Source organism: Sycon ciliatum, chromosome 9 (assembly GCF_964019385.1).
Source record: "Sycon ciliatum chromosome 9, ocSycCili1.1, whole genome shotgun sequence".
Classification (NCBI taxonomy): domain Eukaryota; kingdom Metazoa; phylum Porifera; class Calcarea; order Leucosolenida; family Sycettidae; genus Sycon; species Sycon ciliatum.
The window spans coordinates 5584380-5595087 of NC_088651.1; the positions used below are offsets into that span (position 1 = coordinate 5584380).

The 10708-nt window shown below is 47.4% G+C and overlaps 1 protein-coding gene across 25 annotated transcripts in view; it reads right to left on the minus strand.

The window, feature by feature from the left end:
* Window positions 1–10470, minus strand: part of LOC135824885 (serine/arginine repetitive matrix protein 2-like) — a 38569-nt gene extending 28099 nt beyond the window's left edge. For 24 of the 25 annotated variants that reach the window (XM_065337613.1, XM_065337633.1, XM_065337631.1 and 21 more), the window contains exons 1-7: window positions 10098–10470; window positions 7943–8029; window positions 5380–5505; window positions 3146–3187; window positions 2277–2330; window positions 1019–1066; window positions 530–586 (exon numbers count right to left, since the gene is read on the minus strand). In XM_065337613.1, coding sequence (XP_065193685.1) covers window positions 530–586; window positions 1019–1066; window positions 2277–2330; window positions 3146–3187; window positions 5380–5505; window positions 7943–8029; window positions 10098–10339 — 656 coding nt within the window. In that variant the 5' untranslated portion in view covers window positions 10340–10470. Of the gene's footprint in view, window positions 1–529; window positions 587–1018; window positions 1067–2276; window positions 2331–3145; window positions 3188–5379; window positions 5506–5927; window positions 6086–7942; window positions 8030–10097 lie in introns of those variants that run through there. The other variant, XM_065337634.1, reaches the window with a different exon arrangement.
* Window positions 10471–10708: the final 238 nt, after the last annotated feature.

A 10708-nucleotide genomic window follows, 5' to 3' on the forward strand; every position in this document is an offset into this window, starting at 1 on the left:
CCCGAACTCGTTACCCGACCAAACCCCTACCGGTTGCAGCCCTACTAGTAACATGCCAACAATTCACTATTCACAGAATACGCTGTGTCTCTCACCAACTAGCAGTATTATAAAGTCTTTTCATTTTGAATAATGGTACAGTGAAATGAGTGAGTTGTGAACTGAGTTGTGAATTTGCAGTGTCCAGAGAAAGAGCATGCGTGCTTTCCATTTCTCTTTTCATTTTCAGTTTTGTTTTGTTTATCATTCTCTGACCAGCACAAGTGAATAGTGTGGGTACTGTAGTGTCTCAACACAGCTGACCTGGATGCCAAAATGCATATCTTATTATTATTACTGTATTATCCGGAGTACATGCCACACTAGAGTATACACCGCACTCCCCATTTTTGCAACACAAAATACAGACATCTACCTTATTTATCACCATTAATTTGATCATCGGAGTATAAGCTGCACCCCTTTTTTCGGGTGAATTTTGAGTGTTCAATGTGCGGCTTATACTCTGGAAAATATGGTACACACTCACGGGCTCGGCGCGGCTTTCTTTCGTCGGCGTCGCTTCTCCGGTTCGCTAGAGCTGCTTCTGCAAGAACGACACAGCAAACGGTGACAGGAACAGAGGCGGTGATATTGCAGCTGCAAAGACATCATGTTCGGGTGGAGATCTACCATTTACTGTTAGCGCATACAGCGCTAAACGTGTGCAGGGCCAAACACCCACAGGGTGAAGAAAGAGCCAGTCTATAACGGGGAGCCAAGATATATGGGCTGTTGGAGCGCTATATATGGTAGTGTGCTGGGGCACACATGTCATTACCCTACTCAAGGTTAACTAATGAGGGGGTGAAATCCCCTGAACCCTGTATATTGAGCAGAAGGGAGTGGTGCTTTATTGCAGGTTTGAAGGGAGTGGTGCTTTCTGGCAGTGCTCAATCAAAACAAAAGGGTTTCCGATCGTGGATTCTGTTTTTTTTTGGTTTGAAAACAACTTTAGAACATAGCAATTCAGCCGTACCTGTGTCGCCTGTGTCTCGGCTCTGGTTCAGATGATGGTGATCTTGCCCTGGACACACACACAAACGAACACACAGATACGCAGAAAGATAAATATAGCAATATCGATTCACCATCCCACTATGAGCAATCCGGCCACCAAGTTAACACTGTGAGGTAAGAATTTTCAAATCCCCGCTTACATAATATACTGCATGTAAGTACAAGATAGGAGCAGAGATAGAGGGTTGGTAGAGGAGAGGTGTAGGGCATAATGACAATAGCAATACTTGTGATCAAGCTTGCAAATTGGCTGCAAAAACTGGATCAACCCCAGCAACAGAGATATTCAACCAGATTGCAAACAGTGTGCACGCATGCATGCATGATATACACCCCTCCCCTCGCGCCGTCTCTCTCAGTCCGTCTCTCTCAGTCCGTTTCTCTCTCTCTCTCTCTCTCAGTCCGTCTCTCTCTCTCTCTCTCTCAGTCCGTCTCTCTCTCTCTCTCAGTCCGTCTCTCTCTCTCTCTCTCTCACTCCGTCTCTCTCACTCCGTCTCTCTCACTCCGTCTCTCTCACTCCGTCTCTCTCACTCCGTCTCTCTCTCTCTCTCTCTCTCTCTCTCTCTCTCTCTCTCTCTCTCTCTCTCTCTCTCTCTCTCTCTCATTGTCTGAAATGGCTGAGCCACACAACAGGAACAATACAGACGGATACTGATATCTTTAACATTCCGGCAAGTCAATGTCTTCCTCAGAAATGAGTTGGTCGGTCTCTCTGCCTGTGTGTGTGTGTTTATGTGTGTGTGTGTGTGTGTGTGTATGTGTGTGTGTGTGTGTGTGTGTGTGTGTGTGTGTGTGTGTGTGTGTGTGTGTGTGTGTGTGTGTGTGTGTGTGTGTATGTATGTGTGTGTGTGTGTGTGTGTGTGTGTGTGTGTGTGTGTGTGTGTGTGTGTGTGTGTGTGTGTGTGTGTGTGCGTGTGTGTGTATGTGTGTGCACAAGTTGCTATGTCTAACATAGCTGTTCGCTATCATCGCTTCCGCGATGGGCAGGTCTGAGGTCTGAGGTGTGTGTGTGTGTGTGTGTGTGTGTGTGTGTGTGTGTGTGTGTGTGTGTGTGTGTGTGTGTGTGTCTGTCTGTCCGTCTATCTGCCCGTCTATCTGTCAAACTGCCCATCTGTGTGCGTGTGTGTCTGTCTGCCTGTATATCTATCTGTCTGTCCGTCCGTCGTTTGTCTGTCTGCCCGTCTGTCTATCTGTCTCTCCCTCTCGTTCCAACGCACCTCTTTTTCTTCTTTCTCCTTGGTTCAGGCTCCTCTGGTGATGGTGATGGACTTCTGCAACAGAGCATGACACATATCACACACTGTGTTAGAGTTGCAGACCAAAGCCTGTCCCGTCCTGTGACCAATGTCAAAAAGGATCATCCCTGTGTACATGGGGCTAAGACGACGACGGGCATTTCCACGTCCACATATCCACGGATGTGCCAAGTGGCAGTACAGTCATGGCCTTCATGCTGCACTTACACATGTGCTAATGTGACCAGCTGACAGGGGGCACCCAAACATGGGGGGGGGGGGCACTCAAACATGGGGGGGGGCACTCAAACATGGACACACCTATGCATTCGTTGAGGAGACTTTTTGAGAGTGTAAGTATGTGCATGTACATGACTGCATACCACGCATGCACACACTTGTAACGTACACGTGATGAACGCGCAAGCACGAACATAAAAATCAATCAGAACCAAATCAGAGCCAACGCTTAAAGTGTCTCAACATGAGCAGGCTCCACTGCAGCCACCCATTCCAAATTTATTCTTTTTTTTCAGTGATTGGTGTAGCCCAACGATCGCTTGGAGAGTGTTGTCAGGGTGTATGGTTAACACTCAAGGTGGAAACTCAAACGGGAGTGCCATAATTGCTGGGAGAAAAAAAGCCAGCAATAACGCCGGGTATGACATAAGCCCCCCCCCCCCCCCCCCGACACACACACATGCACGCACAAACAGACAACAGAAATCAAATATTTGTTCAAGTCGCCTGAACGTACCTCCTATGGCAATACTGTACAAACAACTATTGTCATCACACAGGTAATTGCCACTGGACCCACAGCAGACACCGGAACTGCAGGGTCCTCTCACCGTTTCTTGCGCCTCCTTCGTTCAGGCTCGGGCGATGCATTCCTGAAACACGGCAACAACCACAATGAAAGGAAAACAGGACAATACAGGTAGACTCCCTTTAATTCGAACCTCAAATTGCCAGGCCCTAACTTCGAATTATCCAGAACTTCTAATTATCCAAATGCAGCCCCATGCACTGATATGTATGTCAAAATGCTTGAAATCGCATGCTGAATATTTTTTCCACATTTTTATTTGCATCAACGAAACATAGGTGGTCGTACCGGTCATGTACAACCAAGAGCCCATAATTACGTGTATGCACTCAGTACTCTTGCCTTGGTACAACGGATCATTCAAAACACTGGATCGACACAAAATCATTTTGACATTATCTTCATCTTCTAGTGAAGAAGTTGTCAGTCACTGCAGCTTTCCTGAAACAATTTCAACGGAAAAGAACTGCGCTGCGTAATCCGCGTCATGAAAGGCCGTCCGTCGGACAGCAGCACGTCGTTCTGAAGAACGGAAGTGAAGCATAGGCTAGGCATAGACAATATTTACAACAATAGTGTTGTTGTGCGCCAACATCTCCGCGCACGAGCTGGCGCGGTAAGGAAGGCCATCGAGATCTGCGAAGAGAGTCAGCCACCTGGAAGAAGTCGTCTTCAATCAAACCTTTGCAATTTGCCTCGCACGGGCTTGAATCAAATTTTGAGAGAAGGTGGGTTTCTTGAACGCTATAGTCGATCCTGCAGCGGACCATCGATCGATTTTTGAGCTACTCTTGGCTAGAGAAGGAGAAAAGAATGAACTTCGAATTACAAGGATAGCAACTCAATCTCACTTCGAAATAAGCGTTCAAAGGACATAGCCAATGTACTGTAAACAGCTCTTCTGTACGAAGACTGGGTTCGAATTATCCAACCGGCGCACTTTTCGTACTTCGAATTATGCATTCGATTTTGACTTGAAGTGACTTGCATGCAGAAGATCGGAACGACGAAAAGGTTCGAATTACGGGTACACGGAATGTTCGAATTATACCGTATTCGAATTAGAGGGAGTCTACCTGTACAGTGAGCTGCTATTTGTGTCGTTGCTGCTGCTGCTGCTGCTGCTGCTGCCGCTGCTGCTGCCGCTGCTGCTGCTGCTGCTGCTACTGCTACTGATGTCGTTGCTGTTTACTGCCGCTGCTACTGCTGTCGTAATAGCAATACAGCGAAACGTCAGCCAGCAGAATAAAAGAAAGCTGGATATCATAATTTCACAAGCTGCCGCTGCTGCCGCTGCTGCTGCTACTGATGTCGTTGCTGTTTACTGCCGCTGCTACTGCTGTCGTAATAGCAATACAGCGAAACGTCAGCCAGCAGAATAAAAGAAAGCTGGATATCATAATTTCACAAGCTGCCGCTGCTGCCGCTGCTACTGATGTCGTTGCTGTTTACTGCCGCTGCTACTGCTGTCGTAATAGCAATACAGCGAAACGTCAGCCAGCAGAATAAAAGAAAGCTGGATATCATAATTTCACAAGCTGCCGCTGCTGCCGCTGCTGCTGCTACTGATGTCGTTGCTGTTTACTGCCGCTGCTACTGCTGTCGTAATAGCAATACAGCGAAACGTCAGCCAGCAGAATAAAAGAAAGCTGGATATCATAATTTCACAAGCTGCCGCTGCTGCCGCTGCTGCTGCTACTGATGTCGTTGCTGTTTACTGCCGCTGCTACTGCTGTCGTAATAGCAATACAGCGAAACGTCAGCCAGCAGAATAAAAGAAAGCTGGATATCATAATTCCACAAGCTATAAAGAAAGAAAAAGTTCTTCAACCGCCCTATCTAATGCTACACCTGTCATCCAACCTTAGACATACAGTAGAGCTGGTGAGTCAGAGAGCTTGATATAGGCTTCAGTAGCACTAAACACAAAGTTAATCTTGTAACACGGCTACCCCGCAGACACGCTTGCACAGACACCCTACTAGACGCACAAGAACGCATATGCACACACGCGCATGTGTACATGCGCAAAGATGTGCACGTGCACATACGCACACACATGCATGCACACACACGTGCACACACAGACACAGACACACAGACACATGTGCACACATACACACACACACACACACACACACATGCACACACACACACATGCACACACACACACGCGCGCGCGCTCGCACACACACACGTACGCGCGCGCACACACACACACGCACACACACACGCACACACACATAGAGCGATTACTTTGCAGCAGCAGTGCCCTCATCCGTCAACGGTGGCGCACTGGGCTCCACTGCCTTGGGATCTTTGATGCCAAACGCATCACGCATACGGTCCAACCGCTCGCTGCCAGCCTTCTCCTCCGTCTCCCTGTCAAACACACGAGAACAGAGTCAAAATGCCGTAAAGTGCCGTGAGAGCGCCCCATCTCGCGAGACAGCCCCACCTTGATTTTGCAGCCAAGGGAAAGAAAACCGTATGGCAGAGTGCTACTAAGTTTGTACAGTGTCAGAACCTTACAGTGTAGTGTACTAAGGTCACACGTGACGTGGCACGCTTTTGTGTGGAGCTCGCATCTGCTCGAAGGTAACCTGAGTACGGATTGACTGCACAACGTGCAATGTATGTACAAAGTACGCGTCGTATGACCTACAGACAGGACATCACCTCCACAATACGACCACAAAAAGGACGAGATGGTGGGGCCCTCCCGCGGGTACTTAACGGCACATGTCTACACTGGCAGTGGAACCACATTTGCATTCTTGTCTCCAAGGAAATTGTTCGCTTACATGAAAATATTGAGAGGTGTTACTGCAGGAAACACCTTCGTACAATACTGGTTTTAACTTTTCAAGGATACAAAGTCCGTACGCTGCGCACATATGGTATCTGCGCTGTGAAACTCTCCCTAGTCACGAAACTTCCGGGCATAGGCCATCCTCAGTGAGGAGCAAAAAACTAATAGCGAACAGCCAAGAACGGGAGTAGGTATGCTGTAAGGTGCAGTAGGAAAGTGATGAGATGAGGAATGTGAGAAATGTGTCAGCTTTGTGTGTAGGTGTGTCGGTGTGGAGAGAAGGAACGCTGGTGAAAGGTGCTGCGAGAGAGGGAGGGAGAAACGCTTGTATAACTTGTGTGTGAATATGTTAGCGTGAAAATTTAAGTGAAATGACGTGGAGCTGGAGTTATACGTGTGAAGCCACGTGTGAAGACAAGTACCTAAGTACAGTACAGTACAGCCAGCTAGCACACACATACATGTACATAAAACATTGGAAAGAAAAAAAGAAAGAAAAAAAAAAGGAAAAAAAACATCAAACATTACGGTGCAACATCACAGTCAAAGTTCATCACCACACTAACATGCTTCATACTTTACACACTGCGCCCAGCAGTCTCCAGCCACAGTCCATGTTGACAGTAGGTCACACATGTCACGAATGACCACTGCTTCCCGTATACAGCGAAACCTGTCCAGGACAAACGTGGTCTCTGTTGCCAGGTGGTCTCCTTATCCAGGGTCATTTGACTGGAAATAGCATCCCTTGGTCCTGGCTTCAGTGGTCTTCTGCTAGGACAGGTGATCTCCTTATCCGAGTAGTCGCCTTGACAGATTTTCCTGTATAATGATGATTTACAGGGGGGCAACTGTGTGGTGAGGATTGACGCAGTGGTGATGGCGTGTAGAGGTGCAATGTGAAGCATGTATAAGTGAAGTTTGACTATGATGTTGCACACACAGACATGGCACAGTAATGTTTGATGTATGTGTGTGTGTGTGTGCTAGCTGGTTGCACAAAGTACCATACTTAGCAGATACTTGTCTTCACACTTGGTTTCACACATATACATGTATGACTCCAGTTCCACAGTTCCTAAGGCTATTTCATGCTAACATACTCACACACAAACACAGCACCCCACTTCTCTCCCTCCCTGCCTCCCAGCACCTTTCACCAGCACTCCTACTCTCCACACATACACACCTACACACAACGTTGACACATTTCTCACATTCCTCATCTTAACACTTTCCGACTGCACCTAACGGAATACCTACTAGCACTCCAGTACGTTGCTGTTTGTCTTTAGTTTTACTGGTGAACCCTGAGGAGAGCCCAAACCTGAAAAATCGGAGATAAGAAACTTTTGTAACGAAGAGATAATTATGTGAGTGTTCAGACTCGGTAGTGTGTAGGTGGCTGCAAAGGATATTGCTAATCCTTGGAGAAGTTAAACAATTAGTAAAAACCAAACTGTACCCAAAAAGCACGTAAGTTCTCTTGCTAAAACTTTCTCTAACATTGCCAGTGCGACGTAACAAGACGGATAGGCGGATCGACGCTCTGTGCTCATACCGAGGTCCCGCACTGTAGACTGCATTCAGTGCAGGCTTTACGCCGTGTGCGTACGATGTGCCTAGCCTACGGTCGTGCTGTGCGGAACCATGGAGCAATCTCCCGTCCGCCCCACCCCATAGAAGGGATTGAGGTACTCTGGCGACATCTTCAGGTTTTGTAAAACAGAAGAGTTTGACAAATCAGAAAAGTCTACAAACTCAGAAGACGTCTTCCTGAATGTACATGGACAGATGCTCACGAGTGTCAATATTTCTGTATGTTAGCTTGCAGTTTCCAGCAACACCTCACATGTGTGTGTGTGTGTGTGTGTGTGCGCGCGTATGTGTGGTGTATCTGCGAGTGTGTATCTGCGAGTGTGTGTGTGTGTGTGTGTGTGTGTGTGTGTGTGTGTGTGTGTGCGTGCGTGCGTGTGTGTGTGTGTGTAGTGCTACAGTAGTGCTCACCTGGTGGAAGCAATCTCCGTGGCATGGTTCGAGATCAGCAGAGTGCGCAGCTCCGCAACTTGCCGCTCAATGATCTCGTCATCCACTCTACAACAAACAAATATAAGCAGGAGAATACAACAGAATATAGATGAGTACATTGAAGACACAGTGAAACCTGTCCAAGACGACCGCTCCAGTAACCTTCAAAACGTGGTCTCTGTTACCAGGTGGTCTCCTTATCCAGGGTCATTTGACTGGAAATAGCATCTCTTGGTCCTGGTTGCAGTGGCCTTCTAGGACAGGTGGTCGCCTTATCCGAGTGGTCGCCTTGACAGGTTTTACTGTACAGGTTAAACTTGCATTTACTAAAGGAAAATCCCATCATGCAGCTAATGGGATTTCGGTCTTTGACCACTTGGTGGTGGGTCTGATCTACTCACCTCCCACCGTTTAGGCGCTGCATCTGCGCCTTTGATCCTAGAGGGTGGTGGCGTTCCCACGGCGGATGCGGGAAACTCGTGAAATTTTTAATTCATTACTAAAGGAAAGACAAAAGAGAGGACGCCAACCCAGTCCACATGATGTGCCGGAAAATCACCCACCTGGGTGTGCAGGGAATTTCCCTATCTGATAAGATACTAGTCTATCTGCCTGCACTTGTACAATCTTATAGCACCTGCTGACAAGCAAGCAGTGGATTTCATCAAAGCTGTGCTCAAACATACAGCTAGCATATTTTCATAGGCACTTAGGCACGGTGGTTCATTTGCCCATGATAGAAGGTTGCACAGTACTCTCACACATCTCAGAGGCAATAAGTACTCAAGAATGCCCCCCCCCCCCACACCCATACACACACGCACGCATGTGTGCGTGCATGCAAACGCACACGCGTATTGTAACATTCGACAACACTTCCTATTTTCCAAGCGCTGGCGGTGGGGCGGGATCATCAATGAGGGTTTTTCAGATCCTAAACTTCAACTTCCTAAGCCCGTGTTGGTACTGTACTGTTCACGAGTAGATACCGTAACGTCTTGTATATTAAAAGTCTGCCTCTTATAGAACTCTGTTGGCAATACAAGTCTGGTGTACTGCCGGTACATGCGCCTGGATTTAATGTTGACGTACACTGAAATACAGCTGTATAGTACCTGGTTTGAATAGAAGCCTAGCACTGCCATTGGCTTCTACAGGAACGAGCTTGGCCTTTTTTTTATACGCGCCAATACGGTACATGTAATATCCTGTTGTCCACAGCCGGACAGCAGTTGAAGCAACCGTAGAGAAATGCGAACCCATCTTCGCAGAAGACAACTTAAAACTAAACATCAGCAAAACACAATTTGTAACAGCTACAAAGTCAGATGCCTCCTGGAGGTCGGTCAAACTGTTGGGTTCTCGTCTGGGGTCAGCGGAGGACATTGATGCACGTATCATAGCAGCGAACCGGGCATTTTCCAGTGTATCATGGAAACGCCATACCCAGCAGTCCCGCTTAAGCATGTTCAACTGTCTCATTTTGCCAGTTCTCCTATATAACTGCGCGCTATGGACTCTAACAAAAGCCTTAGAAAGCAAAATTGATGTATGGCACCGCCGTAAACTCAGATACATACTTGGAGTCATCTTTCCCAATAAAATTTCGAATAATGCTCTTTATGCTAAAAGTGCTCAATGCCCAATAAGTGCAGTCTGTAGACGCCGGCGCTTATTATGGTTTGGACATGTCATTCGTGAAGGGAAGGACGCTGTGGCGTACAAAGCCCTTCACATGGCAATGAATACAACAGATATAAAGAAGCCCAGAGGTCGCCCAGTGACCAGATGGGTAGACAACATTAGGAATGACCTTTTACTTCTCAATATGTCTCTTTTGGAAGCGGAGCAACTTGCCTCAGACAGAACGCACTGGCTCGACGTTGTCGACAGATGCATGACCCTCATTTGATTTTTCATATGACTGATTATGAGCTATATGCGTGCTGTATTATTATTATTAATATCCTGTTTCGAGCACCCCCAGTGTAACCGCAAGTGCATGTCACGTGAGCTGCATGGCTAGCAGTATATATGTACGAGAAACCACGCCTGGGCAGAAATAAAGTGGAGCAGAAGAGAAGCTTCCAATCCTGAAATTTCGCACTAAATAAACATGTTATCGCGTGCATACCCGTCGTCTTCCAATTGAGCACGCAGTTCCATGCACTGAATTTCCACCTGGCGCTTCCGCTCGTGCTCCAGAATGTCAGGGTTCGTCTTCTTCGGTGCGAGCATCGCCTCTACTCTCTTCATGTCCTCATCAGTGCGATACTCGACTCGCTCACGTTTCTGTCCAAGGCTGGACATGTTCTTCGTGACGTAGCCATTCGTGCCCGTCCCACGTGCCGTGGTGAGGCCAATGCCGTTATACATGACCGCCGGAGTGATGCACGAAGTCAAACACTCATTCCAGCTCTTGTTCTAGAGCTCCAGCCCAACAATGTTTTGCTCTGACAAGACAATTTATTTCCCCAGCAAACAAAACAGCATTCGATTTGGAAGGATCCAAAATCTTTCTTCCAAAAGTGTTGTGCTTTTGACATATCGTGCAAAATGTTATTTTTGCCGAACCAGCCAGGACGTGACGTATGTACGTAGATCTACGTCGCCAAGCGATTTTCTCAGATTCTGTGCCTGTGGCGCGCATGCGTGTGACGTAAGAATGACGTTTTCCGATTTTCAAATTTTTTGTTTTCTCCGCGGGAATCAACGTCCACGTGCACGTACACGTGGCGCAAACCA